General features: G+C 36.0%; 1 protein-coding gene across 1 annotated transcript; it reads right to left on the bottom strand.

Annotated features, from left to right (window-relative positions):
* Positions 1–2,029: 2,029 nt before the first annotated feature.
* Positions 2,030–3,058, bottom strand: LOC129925796 (probable G-protein coupled receptor B0563.6). Its single transcript, XM_056026373.1, has one exon. The coding sequence runs from the start codon at positions 3,056–3,058 to the stop codon at positions 2,030–2,032; it is 1,029 nt and encodes a 342-aa protein (XP_055882348.1).
* Between the last annotated feature and the right edge of the window lie 13,065 nt (positions 3,059–16,123).

The raw sequence follows: 16,123 nt of genomic DNA, 5'->3' as shown, positions 1-16,123 counted from the left end.
CTGATACTGTCGTAAGCCATTTTATAGTCTATAAAAAGTTGGTGGATTGGTATGTTGTATTCATGGCATTTTTCTAGTATACATCTTAGTGTGAAGATGTAGTCGGTTGTGGATTTGTTGGGTCTGAAACCACATTGGTAGTCACCTAAGATTTCTTCTGAATATTTTCCAAGCCTTTTAGTTATAAGCCTAGACAGTATCTTATAAGTCACATTTAGTAGAGAGATTCCTCTGTAATTAGAGCACTTTAGCTTGGATCCTTTTTTGTGTATTGGGGTTATACGGTTATAAGAGCCGTTTCCCATTCTGTTGGTATTACTTCTTCTTCCCAAATTCTTGATATTAGTCTGTGTATTTGGAAATGTAAGTCTTTCCCTCCATATTTAATTATTTCTTCTGTTATTTGGTCCTCTCCTGGTGCTTTGTGATTTTTCATGGTCCTAATTATTTCTGATGTTTCAATGAGTGTTGGAGGGTTCACTAAGTGATCTGGTGTCCCATGTGGCAGTTCATATTCTCCATTGTCTCCATCTTCAGTGGTATTTAGGATCTGATCAAAGTACTCAGCCCATCTCTCATTACCCTGCTTAATCCATCAAATAATAATTTTAAAAAGTATAAAATTAACAATATTTCATAGTTTTTTTAAATTTACATGACAAAAGAATTAACATTAATAAATAAGAATAGAATAGAATGTCATTAAAAATATATATAAAAATAATAACATCTATGTATGTAATTGTTTTTGTGTGTTTATTGAAATCAATAAGAATTGCTAATATGAACAGAAGACGATTATTTGATTCGTATTGCTGTACATAATTTGTAATTTCCTAAACAGTGTTGCGTATTTCTTGAAGTCAGCGTTTATAAGAATAAATAAAACATTGTATCAAGGTTTGAAATGACACGCTCTGATTTAAGAAAGAACAATTGACAAATAAAGTGAAAGATGGACGTCAGGAGATAAGTTATCAGCGGCAAGAACATAGGTATTCTAATCGTTCTCATCTTTCAATAGATTTCCCTTACTTCCTTCACACCTTGGACCATTACATCATGCAATATGCGCAGAATAATATTGACATCCCTACAACAAAACAGAAACAATATAACTAAATACAAACTCCGCATTACAATATATCTACTTATTGAAATATATTCTTTCATATCTCAACAAGTATGAAGAGAGTAGGGAGAACACTATAAACACTATAATAACAAGTCAAAAATATCAAAATGTATTCTAAATAAACATATTTATTTATTAGATGAAATGAGGGCTTAAAGACAAAGCCTTCACAACACAATTACACAATGACTAAGAAAAAAAAAATTAATTGGGGATGAAGTGACCGGGGATGAAGTGACCGGGGCTGAAATGACCGGTCACCGATCATAGCGCATCGAGAAATCCAAAGCATGAAAAAGCGCTCAACAAAAGCGGTAAAAATATTCAATGACATGACTGATCCAAACGAATAATACAATTAAATTTCGTATAAGTTTTGTTTTTTAAAGTATTTGTTTTGTTTTTTCAAGTATTTGTTTATGTTTTTCTTGTTTGACTAAATATGTTTTAGAGAGACACGTTCAACTACAAGACGCTATTAGTTTTGTTTTATCTGTATGTCAGTATGTCACGTTAGGTCGAAAAAAACCTTGGAAAGTTTCTTAATTAAGTACTTCTCATTTAGGCAATAAAGTTAATAATACTATGATTCAGAAACTTTATTGTTGATAATAATTTCAAGTAAAAAAAAAAGCCATATTATTTTTTTCAACAATCAAGAAAGTCCATAGCTTGAATATTCTTTCTACATGGGCGGATCTGTTGAGGGTCACCTCTGAGTAATCTTGTGTTGCTTTTTTTTATTTTTCGTTCTATAGGTGTAGTTAATTCATTTTAACAGAAAGACGCATGCAATTAAAAACGATTTTCATATTATCGTGCTAGCAAAACTTTTTTTTTTTAAATCTTCGAAAACATTTTTTTTTTGTTAATAAAAAAAACATTAACATTATTCTACGAAATTTCCAAGAGTTCTTTGAAGATTTTCAAAAACTTGCTGCTCATAGTGACATAAATGAAAAAGTCTGTAGAAGCGTGGAGTTGAGATAGCAGCTTGCTAATATCATTAAAAAGGTTGTACAAATCCCCGGAAGTTAAGTTTGTAAACTGGCAGTATTTGAGAAGAGAAATGCCTGGGATGGAGATAAAAATCGTTGCCAAACAGACAGAAAGAAGGATCTTCATTCCCTGTTGTCCTTTCACTTTCTTGCTGTTTGTTTTGGTGGAAAAACTGAGCTTCCTCTGGAAAAGTTTCAAAATGACTATAAGACTGCAGGCGATGATGATCACGGGGATAAATGTTGAGAACAGATTCCCTGGCACGTTCATGTAAGTAGATATAGACACTCTGTTAGACTTATAAAACTGAGTCTCGACTGGGACTATGAGTGTTGCGTTCAACACTGGGCTGTATATCCACTTGTGTTCCAACATGAACAGCGCCGGGAAAAGGGTAGCAGACGGAAATATGTAAATGAATATCAAACGCTTTTTGATTCTGGAAATCGAGAACAGCCTGGTTGCTTGGAAAGGTAAGCAAACTGCGATGGCGCGCTCAACGGCGATGGTCGTCACGTGACACACATTGATGGAAATGACGATCTGTCGGGGTACGTTAAAATAAATAGCCGTGAACGCACCGACGCGAAGTGCCGCTGTGAAATCAATATATTTAAGTATGTCTCCCAACGACAGAATGGCGTTCAGCCAAGTTAGCGTCATTTCAACCAGAGACATTGACGTGAGAAATAAAATGTTAGACTCCTTGTAGCCGTATCTCCTCAAGACCAGCACGTTGACCACATTGCCAGCGAAGCCGATGACGCAGAGCGCAGGGACCATGAAAACGTTGATGACGTTGCGTACGCTGGAGGAAACGCTGGCGAAACTGTCACTTGAATCAAAGTAACTGTCATTGACATGCGCTGCCGTCACATTTACGTCTCTGCCACTTTGATTATATGTTGAATTTATTAACTCCATAGTGTCATTGTTTGTCAACGTTTTTTTAAAGAAATGTCATCATTTCACGTTTAATTTAATTAAAACTAGATAAGATAAAAAAAGATGATAAGATAAGATAAGTCAATTTTATTGATCCAAAGAAATTTAATTCAGTTTGACTACATTTTTCCACCTCAGCATAACTACTATAACGATTTAGATGCAAGTACGAACATTCACGCACAAAAGACACTCACACACACACACAGAACCCGCGCTGAATGTATTAGGCTTCTAAGTCTCGGTGACGACAGATGACCTTGCAACACTCTTACTGAAGGTGGGATAAAGGCGTTTTCAAATCTTTCTATTTTAGCCTTATTGGAGAAGAGAAAGCCACTTCGTTCACATATGATGTAACAGTGGTTTGGTAGGCACAGATTGTCTTTCAGGACCGTGTGGGTTGGTATTAGTAGAATTAAAGGAGATATACATGAACTGTTGAATTATTGTAAGCATCTCTTTTACATTTATTCATACATTATATTTAAACTTTAACTTTAAAACCTTATCGGTAACTACTTTTTGTAACTATTCTTTTCTAATTCTACCCATATACTTTAAGACGATTTGGCAACGATGGAATAAAGTATAATAATTAGTTTAAAATGTAACTAGTCCTAAGAGTGTCTGCTAATTCCGCCAGAGATTATTTTTTAATTACTCAAATCAAGATATTTGAAAAATGAAAAGACTTCACTATATTCAATCTAAGGTTTAAAGCTATTCTAAAGTGTAAAGGTTACATTAGTTGTATTTGATATCACTTGGCATGATGTGAAATAAATTCATCTCCGGTATTTTACAACATTTTTATAATACATTCTATAAAGAATATAGATGTATCTTATTACTGAACAAATAATAAAAATATATTTTATTTAGTTTTTTTTAAATCCGTTGTCAAGATAAATGCACAGTCTGTGATTTTTTTGATAATTTGAAACAGTACTAAATAGCGCTTCAATATCATAATCTTATTGTTATTTTTTCAAAGTTCTTTACAAAGGAATTGAAAGCAAATCTTAGTGCTAAAAGTGTTTATTTTATAGAACAAACATTCACCTATTTTACATGCCTTTAGTATTTTATTAATTTGTAAATATATCTTAATTTATGCAAATATAACTGGGGTTAGGTTAATTAATATTTTTGTTCCCTGATAATATTTGACTAAGCGATTTCAGTGGTGTTCCAATACCCACTCGAACTGAACTGTTTGGTGAGCACCTTAAATAAAACTTTCCACAATACTGTCCCTCGAACTTCTTCCCATTTATCAAATGCAGCATAAACAGGTGCCATTCAAAAGAAACTCAAAACTAAAAGACTTTGTTTATTGTAATCAGTAATATTTACAAAAACAGAACTAGACGCAACAAGTCAGTGTCTTGTTCATTATAATATCAGCGAATCCTAAAGATTATTAAACTCTTTATGACAGACCGTCATTTAGTCAAATACTTAGGGCTAAACAAATTGATTCGTTTTTTTCCTATTACCAAGTGGTTCATGGCACAAAATCAATGCCCTCAAATTAAAGTATATTTTTATTGACAGATTCTAAACATCTGCATAGCCAAAAACCATGGCAAATTGAGCATTAGTTAATTAGTAGTTGCAACAGCTTGCCATTTTATATATACACCAATCAATTTCATTAGAGATGAGTTTCTTATTATTTCATAGTTTTATGACACAAATTATATGTCTTCCTGAGGCTTGATATACAACATTCTATATAATCAGCTTCCCAAACCCCCATACTTATACTAAGACAGATTTACAACTATTTAGTATAGAGGTGTATAGCTTGTGAGTTTCATTACAAGTAAATTACAATTAAAAACAATCAATAAAATAATGCCATCACTACCAACGCATATATTTTTTTTTATATATAAATCTTCTTTTATATAATACCCTGTGAATTTTTAAAAATAATTATATTGAATTGTAATTAAATTACATAAATCTAATTAGCTAATTAAATTTTTCAAAACGTCATTCCAAATTAGTGGATATAACTTATATTATCAATAAAGTATGGACACAAAGCACGCTATTTTCTACCGACATCCCCTCAGTCTCGTAGCCACCAATGATTTATTCACTTTGGGGTTGTTTTTTCTCGTCATCATTTGCTATTGGTCTCAGTCGCCATTTTCCTTTTTTTTCTTAGTCAGTAATTTGTTATTTTTTTAAATATTGAGTTCTCTAATGTCTTCAAATTGACATAAATTTACTGACCTTTTACAATAGGATAGTTCCTCGTATCTACCTATAGATGTATATACATTAAAAAGAATAAACCATAAAAATCACAATTAGAGAGTTCATTTTAAATCCATGTAAAAAATTGATTAAAAAAAAAGCCGAGATATTATCTGCTTCTAGTTCTGTCACGTGACCTTATTCTTGTTAAGATATGCTTTAAGGCAACTTTAAGCTGAGATATAACCGACTAAAAGCTATCTTATGCATGTAGAGAGTTTCACTCCCAATGTCGTGGTACATTGTTTCAGTTTAAAGTCCAGACATAAAAGAGGTAGGGGAGATAGTCGAGCGGTAAAGAACTGGGGACTTTGAATCTCATATTTCTAATTATATATTTAGAATATAAATATATATGTATATATAGTTGGGAATTTGTTTTTGTTTTATTTTAAATTAGTTTACATATAGGTAGTTGTGTACTGTTGAAGGATACCGTCTTAGTAAGCAGAGAGACAATGTATACAGTAAACCTCGAGTTCTCAGTGTAATAAAGTGTCATTTATAAAGGGTAAAATGTCTGCCGAAATGTAGTACGTTTAGAATATTGAAATGGCGTGGAGAGAGAGAGAGAGGGGGGGGGGAGAAGTGTGGATTATGAAAATTGATTTTTAAAAAGATGTTCTAATCCAAATGATCTTTTATGTCATTACAATTTTAATGTTAAATCCCTTTTATTTTTAATTCCAGGAGAAACATCAATAACAGGTTACTAGTATGAGACCCCTTTGACATCGCAATATAAGAACATTTCAATTGCACAAACAGGAGTTGGTTAAAGATATAATGTAAGCTTAAAGTCAATGCTGACGCAATTTAAAGCTATCTCGATCTTGGTAACGAAATAACTTCCATTCTCGTGCACATTGTTACATTGGAGCGTTCAGGTGACTAGACCAATACATGAGATGAACTGTACAGTTGTTTCCAAATCAGGGAGCACTCCATAGAGTTTTTTTTTTTTCTATTTGGGTGTTTAGGGGCCAGTGTCTTATTCAGGCCTCTTGGTAAAGAATGCCGTTTTAAAGGACATGGTCAGCATTCTCTGGTGACACTCTACACAGGCAGCTTCCGAAACATATGTTGTCTCATTCTGTTGTGTCCGATCCTGAGTCGAAAGATTAGACGACGGCATCATCTTTCTTGTGATTCGGATAAGAGCTTGCTCATTTTTCAATTATTCTATTCACTATTAGTTTCGTCACTTATTCTAAGTTTTCAACAAAAACGGAGTCAAAAGGTGAGACAGTTAGCAGGCGTGGAGATTAATCTATGTTTATGTGTATGTGTGTCATAAAAGGAATAAAGCTTTGGTACTAAAGATAGCTTCATATAATAGATCTATTCTGTCTTGAGCTGCAGATTCTATTCAACGAATAAATTGTTATATGGTCTCTGAAACATTAGATTCAAGAGAATCTGAGTTTTTAGAATATACATAAGTAATTTTGTAAATATGATAAGCCTATGCTGTTTTATAATTACATTGCATTCATTGAAATTGTTTTTAGGTTTCGTTTTCTTCAGTCACGTGTCAACCAATGATCACTGTAACAGCCAAACCTTTTATTTCTCTCTAGTTGTCGTGTACCATATCATAGAATACAAATAAAACATTTTCAACATAAATGTATTTCAATAATTTTTTTTTATATAAAAAAAACAAGCATACTTCAATATGAGACATTTTTTCAAGCTTATAACAACACCTTCTGTCTGTCTGGGGGGTCTGGTCAAAGTCTTGTACACGTTATTACTACCATTTACCCTTCTCGGATCAAGTTGAAACTTTGCACACATATTCAACGTCGATGACAACACAGGAACAAACAAAAAATATTACCAATTAATTAATAAACTAGCCTTAATTAACTCATTGTTTTTACTGAAAATATACTAAACTAACGGGAGATTGTAAAAGTGCCTAATTGGCATATATTCTTGAAAGGGGTGACAACTTGGATTCCTGTGGGACTAAATATACAACTCAGTGGTGTAGCTAGGCATTTGGGAAAGGATTGGGGGAGGGGGGCTTGACCTCTTTATTGGCCCATTCAGATTGACATTCGACATCATGACATGAGATAATGGCGTAATATTTAAAGTAAAAACACATTTTATTTGAGGCTCATCTCAAGTGAGGGCCCGAGGAAGGATTTTCTAATTTGTACTTTCCCTACCCCACCCTAGCTACGCCACTGCCTCAACTGCTTCACGACACCTCCATCGAAAAGATCTGCTGAAGTGGCATGCTGGGCTTCATGAATTAGAGACCGCTCCTACCTCTCTATGTGTCCGGTGGCTGGAATCAGCAAAAAACGTCGTGACGGAAGCGAAACAACGATCAGGACATCGCCTCAAGAGCAGACTGGACAACTGGAGAAGGAGAAAGGGACACTTGCGGTGAGGATATATTCACGATGAAACGCGCTCCCTCCCTTCTGTGGATGCCACAGATAGTCCTCCACCTGCACTGTATCAGCTCGAGACGAACAGCGCTATAGGAATGTGGCGATGTATTAACTCTACTCCTAAGTCAACATAGGATATAGACAGAATGTTAAGCAAGGAAAGACAGTGGATGTCAAAGGCAGGAGCGAGAGACAGATTTATATGTACTGTGCTCTGGAGCCCTTTCCGTTGAGTAATTTCTTTACATTTATGATTATTACGATATCAAATTTTCTAATTTTTTTTTTCGATACTAAACGGGATGGACGGAAGGAAAGACACATCATATAAAACTTAAAAGTTTTAAAAAAACTATAAAAAGTTATAAAAAGTTAATTACGTATAAGTTAACTTCACATTTTCGGATCAAATTAAATTTTGCAAAATTATTCACAGTCGATGACAATACACTAATAGAGAAAAAAAAAAGTTAATCAATTAGCAGTACTTAATTAATTTTTTACATAGCAGAAAGGGAGCTAAACTTTGCCATTTTCAGATAAATATAAGTAATTGTCTGTTCTTTCACTTGGATAAGTTTTTTTTTTATTTTTTATTTTTGCTTGTCTAGGGGTGGGAGGCACATGTAAAGTTTGAGAAGGGTTAGTTAGCCTTTTACCAAGACTTTTTTTGTCTGGAACAAACATTGGCACTTGCAAATCTAAAGTTTAAAGAATATTGTAATAAATTAAGTAAGGCAACTCAACGAGGACATACGCGTTTATCTACATAGAGACGTGACAAACACAAAGGGGCATCTGCCTTGAGTACAACATCTCCATATTGGCTCTCTACTTGGGCGGAAATCGTTAGTCTCTGCATGTCAACATCCTGTTCTAGTTTGGTTACAAGAAGTGCGCATCTCTGCACTAGACTGGATGGTGGTGCGCATGGCAAAGTCATAACATTGCCCCCGTCTTAGCACTTTTCGTCCCGAAAAGAAACACTGCAGCTGAGGTTTGACAGTTTAGGTGGAGGTCGATCAGTGGGAGCCACAGACGGCAGGGAGCCTGTTGCCCACGAAGCCATCTGCACAGTATTCCGCGGCCGTCGCTTCCTCTTCTTCCAGTTGGCCAGTCTACGCTTGAGACGATGTCGTGGTCGCTGCTTCAACCTCATGACGATAGTCGCTGATGCCAGCCAGATGACACAGGGAGAGTTAGTGGAGGTCATGGTTGCCAGCCACGTAACACAAATGGAGGTTGTGGCGATCTTTGTAGATTCCAGGGTTATTGTTCCAAGACGCTGAGTCAGCGGACCTTTTCCATAGATGTCTCGTGACACAGTTGTAGGTCCACTGGTAGCCATGATTTCAGGCACATAGTCTTTCTCAGCCTCATCTGTAAGGTATGCCGATGAAGCATCCTTGTAATGTTCTTCCACCGCTACATCAGGTTTCGCTGGAATTAATTCACAACCGTTCAAGTCACTCTCTCTGATGTGGGCAGAAGTTCACATTTCTGTCAAGTTCAGATCTTGTAGCTGGGTTTCTTGGCATGGGCACTGTCCCCGCATGGCGCCGCATATACAGTTCATGTCAATCGTCTGGATGCAGTTGCCAAGCATCGAGTTCTCTCTTATGCCGCTGCCAAAGTCAAATTCGTTGTTTCTGTCTCGGCCATTGTTGGGGCCCGTATTCACAATTTCACCCGACGTCATCCAAGGCAAGGAATCAGAAACGGTCTTCAGGCTTTCATTTTTTGAATTCTCGTCAAAGGTACTGACAGAAAAACAAAGGTCTTTAAAGTCCACAGCAGCAAGCTTGGACGCAGACCCTACGTTGTCTTGATCTGTCCGACCCGTTGCAGGTATACCAGGAACAAAAGTTTCAGGCTCATAACAGACTTCTCTAGTTTCTTCATTTGTTTCTTTTCTTTCAATTTTGTATATCCCATTTAAATCGTCGCAGCAATCGTTGTCACGTTTCTCGCCTTGATAGTCATCCCCGCCAGACTTGCCCACAACACAGTCACAGACAGCGCTCCGATCCCCAGCGCCTCCATCACCACTGTTTGTGCAGCCACAGTCCTGACCAGGCAACTGCTCCTTCCCTAACGAGATTATTCCTCCTTTTGTTTGCGACTCAATTTTATCACTTTGGTCTATTTGGCCTTCTACTGGCAACACACTTTCATCTACTTTGTTCCACATCATGCTCCTCATCTTAATCCTAATTATGTTCAATTGTTCCTTTAATGCAGCCCACAGTCTTGGATCTTGCCCATTACATCAACAATCCCAGGCTCAATTTCAAATTGATAGGTCTCCGGATCTTCCTCTTCATCGATTAGAGCTTGCCGCAGACGAGCCGTGAGCGTTTCCCTGCTACCGATAGGTTTTAAACCTCGGTCTCGAAGCTCTTGTCTTAGTTCGTTAATTAAGAGCTGATGTAATAGCTTCAACGATGCCATAGAGATCTAATCCTACCTCTTCTCGTTGAGTTACCTATAAATCCCACTTCTGACAACCAATTGTAATAACTTAAGTGAGGCAACTCAACGAGGACATAGACGTTTATTTACATGGAGACATGACAAACACAAAGGAGCATCTGCCTTGAGTACTACATCTCCATATTGGCTCTCTACTTGGGCGGAAATCGTTAGTCTCTGCATGTCAACATCCTGTTCTAGTCTGGTTTCAAGAAGTGCGCATCTCTGCACTAGACTGGATGGTGGTGCGCATGGCAAAGTCATAACAATATTATTAGAGCTATTATATAGCGCTACTTTCATGCTTATAGCATGCTCGGAGTGCTTTTGGTCCAATCTCATTTGTGGACCAGTGGGAGGGGGTATCTAGGAGTTGCTTTTGCCTTTAGGCGCTCAGTAACATTCAGTAAACACAACTCTGCCCGAGTCGGGTGTCGAACCTCGAGCCCCCTTCTAGGTAGCCAAACCAAGCCAAGTTCAAGCACACTTGGCCTCTCGACTACGCTTCCCACGCTTCTATATTTAATAGATTCATATTTTAGAGAAAGGATTTTATTAATGTTATTAATGTTTTCACCTTTTTTTTTGCACACATAATGTTGATAATACTATTACTTGAAACCTACAGTAAAGTTTGATAAATACAGTGAAGAAAATATATCGTGTATTTTTCCAAATATCTATTATAACATTTTCAGCCTCCTGATCATCATGTTTTTGCTGGCATTTGTCATACTTGCTGTAACAATTTCTTCTGTGGAATCAGGTATTCATTTTAATTTTAGTTGTCGAAAATGGCAACGAAAGTAGCTAAAAATGGACAAAACAGAAATAAAAATAAAATAGCTTAAAGCAGTGATGCCCAAAATACGGCCCGCGGGCCAGATCAGGCCCGCGACGTGGTTTCTGTCCGGCCCACAGAACGTCGGCACAAAGTGCTGAAAATACCATTTAAAAAAGTTTGAAAGATGCATGTTTTCCTACGTTAGTGCCTTCACTATTAACCTATAATATTTGTGTGTTTATGAAATGGTATTTTGAATGTAGAATCAACCAGGAAAAGTGAACGGATCTTTTTCTTTCTTGTGGAACATGATAATAAACCACCAGATTTGTTTTGTAATGAAAGTCTGGCTATTTAAAAAAAAAATGAAAGCACCATGAAACAAATAAGACGGCTTTCTTGATTTGAGCCGCGAATAAAAGATTCTTTAACTACGCCTAGACTCCTAGAGATTGGAGGATTGATGGGAATGTTTACTAAAAAGCGACAAGAAAATAAGTCGATGGTAAATCTTTCTACAATGCTTCTCACATTTTAAACCACTATCCCACGCATCAAAAAAAGATAAACTATTAAAGTCTCATTAATTAATGTAAGATTTTAATCCAATAGTTTCAGGCCACTTCATTTCGTTTTTGTACCTTTTAGGTCATGTGGCTCGCGACACGAATGTCCGAAATTAAAATGGCCCGCAGGTCGAATTAGGCTGGGCATCACTGGCTTAAAGCATTAAAACACTTCTAAGAATTTCACACAGTTAAAAAAGATTTAATTTGATGAAAAAAATATATTAACAGAGTCAGCAAGACAGAAATAGATCAATAAGATGTGTCCTGAAAATTTAAACTTGTCTAATATACCTATAAATCCCATTTCTGACAACCAATGGTAATAACTTAAGTGAGGCAACTTAACGAGACAAAGACGTTTATTTACAAGGAGACATGACAAACACAAAGGGGCATCTGCCTTGAGTACAACATCTCCATATTGGCTCTCTACTTGGGCGGAAATCGTTTGTCCCCTAATGTCAACATCCGACTTGTTTGGTCACAGATAGTGCGCACCTTCTTTCTGCACTATCTTGGATGGCGGTGCGCATGGCAAAGTCATAACAATATGTATATTGGATACAAGCAAAATAAAGAGATTTTATTATTATCTTTTTCAATGTGTCTGCTTTTGCCAAGTTATACTTTTTCCAACTTGTATGTCACCCCCAAAATGGTGTAGACCGGTGATGACCGCACCCTCTCCCCCCCCCATGACGCCACTGCTCCAAGATACCTACTTTGATTAATATTGTAAAAACTTAAGTCATGCAACTCAACGCGGCACATCGATGTTTATTTATAGGACAAATAATTACTGTAACAAATAGTCTAAGTCTAACTATTTGTTGATAGCTGTAAATAAATAAATCGTTAATTTTACCTCCTACCTTTTGTTGAGTTGTCTGCCTTAGAGTTACAACAATCTATATAGATTACAAATATATCTCGAACTATATCACTAAACTAGAAATGTACATACTCTAAGTGATGTATACATGGTAAAAGCCTTCGGAGGAGGCGGAATTTTATCAGAAGTAATAGCGCTCAACTTCTACAGAAATAAGATTCAGTGCGCATCACTAATAAGTACATAGAAAAATAGGGAATAAAATAAACTTCAATTTACTATCATTTAAAAAAAACACTATATTTTAGTCCATATTCCTTAAAAATAGCAGTTCAAAATGTCCTTACATAAAGGTATTGTATACAAGATTCCATTAGCAGTAATTTAAAAAAACAAGGTGGGGTTTTACCGTGCCTATGTTGTTATTGTTATCTGTACCCTATTCTACGTTTTTTTTCTCCTACTTCTACATGTCTAATGTTTTTTTTCTGTCAATTTATCTACTACTTTAAAAGGTCTAATATTTTTTCTTTGTCTATCTGTCTGTCTACTATTACGTAATGCCTAACATTTTTTCTTTGTCTATCTGTCTGTCTACTATTACTTTATGCCTAATATTTTTTCTCTGTCTATCTGTCTGTCTACTATTACTTAATGCCTAATATTTTTTCTTTGTCTATCTGTCTGTCTACTATTACTTAATGCCTAATATTTTTTCTTTGTCTATCTGTCTGTCTACTATTACTTAATGCCTAATATTTTTTCTTTGTCTATCTGTCTGTCTACTATTACTTAATGCCTAATATTTTTTCTTTGTCTATCTGTCTGTCTACTATTACTTAATGCCTAATATTTTTTCTTTGTCTATCTGTCTGTCTACTATTACTTAATGCCTAATATTTTTTCTTTGTCTATCTGTCTGTCTACTATTACTTAATGCCTAATATTTTTTCTTTGTCTATCTGTCTGTCTACTATTACTTAATGCCTAACATTTTTTTCTTTGTCTATCTGTCTACTATTACTTACATTTTTTTCTTTGTCTATCTGTCTACTATTACTTAATCCCTAACATTTTTTTATGTCTATCTGTCTGTCTACTATTTCTAAATATTTACATATTTTATTTTAGTCTATCTACTGTTAATTCTTCCTTCTGTGTGTATGCATGTCTTCCTGTCTCCTAACCCTATCTGTCCGTCATGGATGTCCATTGCAACTACGTCCTGTCTCTCTGTGTATGCAAAGTGTTTCCTAACTCTGTGTATGCAACTATAGTGTCAGTCAGTCTGTCTTTAAATACCTTTTTTTTCACTATATGTCATTCAGTCTGTCTTTTAGCTAATCCCGACCCGGCCCTTCCCTATATAAATGTTGGTCTCTTGGCCTATTAGTCTACTAATAGTGTAAAGTCTGTATTTTCTAAACTGGTTACGGGTGCATGAGCTTTTCGTGGCGCGTGCAATTTGTCGGGATGAATAGGCTGTCGGTTTTCCCACCCCCCTAAAAAGGAACTTTACTTTTTTTGTCCTGAACATTTTACGCGAACCTCTAGGACATCTCTTTTTACTGTTTTGTGCGATTTAAGAAAGTGCCACTTAACCCTTAAAACTCGTGTGGTAGTTTAGCCTCTAAACATCAGAATTGTGTATGCACTCATTGTAAAACAGTTCAGCACTTTAAGGGTTAAATACTAACATTTATCTTAATATATTGTAATAACTTAAGTGATGCAACTCAACGAGACATAGACGTTTATTTACATAGAGACATGACAAACACAAAGGGCATCTGCCTTGAGTACAGCATCTCCATATTGGCTCTCTACTTGGGCGGAAATCGTTAGTCTCTGCAAGTCAACATCCTGTTCTAGTCTGGTTTCAAGAAGTGCGCATCTCTGCACTAGACTGGATGGTGGTGCGCATGGCAAAGTCATAACAATATTATTAGAGCTATTATATAGCGCTACTTTCATGCTTATAGCATGCTCGGAGTGCTTTTGGTCCAATCTCATTTGTGGACCAGTGGGAGGGGGTATCTAGGAGTTGCTTTTGCCTTTGGGCGCTCAGTAACATTCAGTAAACACAACTCTGCCCGAGTCGGGTGTCGAACCTCGAGCCCCCTTCTAGGTAGCCAAACCAAGCCAAGTTCAAGCACACTTGGCCTCTCGACTACGCTTCCCACGCTTCTATATTTAATAGATTCATATTTTAGAGAAAGGATTTTATTAATGTTATTAATGTTTTCACCTTTTTTTTTGCACACATAATGTTGATAATACTATTACTTGAAACCTACAGTAAAGTTTGATAAATACAGTGAAGAAAATATATCGTGTATTTTTCCAAATATCTATTATAACATTTTCAGCCTCCTGATCATCATGTTCTTGCTGGCATTTGTCATACTTGCTGTAACAATTTCTTCTGTGGAATCAGGTATTCATTTTAATTTTAGTTGTCGAAAATGGCAACGAAAGTAGCTAAAAATGGACAAAACAGAAATAAAAATAAAATAGCTTAAAGCAGTGATGCCCAAAATACGGCCCGCGGGCCAGATCAGGCCCGCGACGTGGTTTCTGTCCGGCCCACAGAACGTCGGCACAAAGTGCTGAAAATACCATTAAAAAAAAGTTTGAAAGATGCATCTTTTCCTACGTTAGTGCCTTCACTATTAACCTATAACATTTGTGTGTTTATGAAATGGTATTTTGAAAGTAGAATCAACCAGGAAAAGTAAACAGATCTTTTTCTTTCTTGTGGAACATGATAATAAACCACCAGATTTGTTTTGTAATGAAAGTCTGGCTATTTAAAAAAAAATGAAAGCACCATGAAACAAATAAGACGGCTTTCTTGATTTGAGCCGCGAATAAAAGATTCTTTAACTACGCCTAGACTCCTAGAGATTGGAGGATTGATGGGAATGTTTACTAAAAAGCGACAAGAAAATAAGTCGATGGTAAATCTTTCTACAATGCTTCTCACATTTTAAACCACTATCCCACGCATCAAAAAAAGATAAACTATTAAAGTCTCATTAATTAATGTAAGATTTTAATCCAATAGTTTCAGGCCACTTCATTTCGTTTTTGTACCTTTTAGGTCATGTGGCTCGCGACACGAGTGTCCGAAATTAAAATGGCCCGCAGGTCGAATTAGGCTGGGCATCACTGGCTTAAAGCATTAAAACACTTCTAAGAATTTCACACAGTTAAAAAAGATTTAATTTGATGAAAAAAATATATTAACAGAGTCAGCAAGACAGAAATAGATCAATAAGATGTGTCCTGAAAATTTAAACTTGTCTAATATACCTATAAATCCCATTTCTGACAACCAATGGTAATAACTTAAGTGAGGCAACTTAACGAGACAAAGACGTTTATTTACAAGGAGACATGACAAACACAAAGGTGCATCTGCCTTGAGTACAACATCTCCATATTGGCTCTCTACTTGGGCGGAAATCGTTTGTCCCCTAATGTCAACATCCGACTTGTTTGGTCACAGATAGTGCGCACCTTCTTTCTGCACTATCTTGAATGGCGGTGCGCATGGCAAAGTCATAACAATATGTATATTGGATACAAGCAAAATAAAGAGATTTTATTATTATCTTTTTCAATGTGTCTGCTTTTACCAAGTTATACTTTTTCCAACTTGTATGTCACCCCCAAAATGGTGTAGACCGGTGCGGACCG

Source organism: Biomphalaria glabrata, chromosome 4 (genome assembly GCF_947242115.1).
Source record: "Biomphalaria glabrata chromosome 4, xgBioGlab47.1, whole genome shotgun sequence".
NCBI lineage: Eukaryota > Metazoa > Mollusca > Gastropoda > Planorbidae > Biomphalaria > Biomphalaria glabrata.
The sequence above is the reverse complement of the archived record's forward strand: the minus strand, read 5'-3'. Positions and strand labels throughout refer to the sequence as shown.

Bases quoted from the DNA above. Each gene is read 5' to 3' on its own strand.
- LOC129925796 (XM_056026373.1), bottom strand. From the start codon at position 3,058: ATGGAGTTAATAAATTCAACATATAATCAAAGTGGCAGAGACGTAAAT.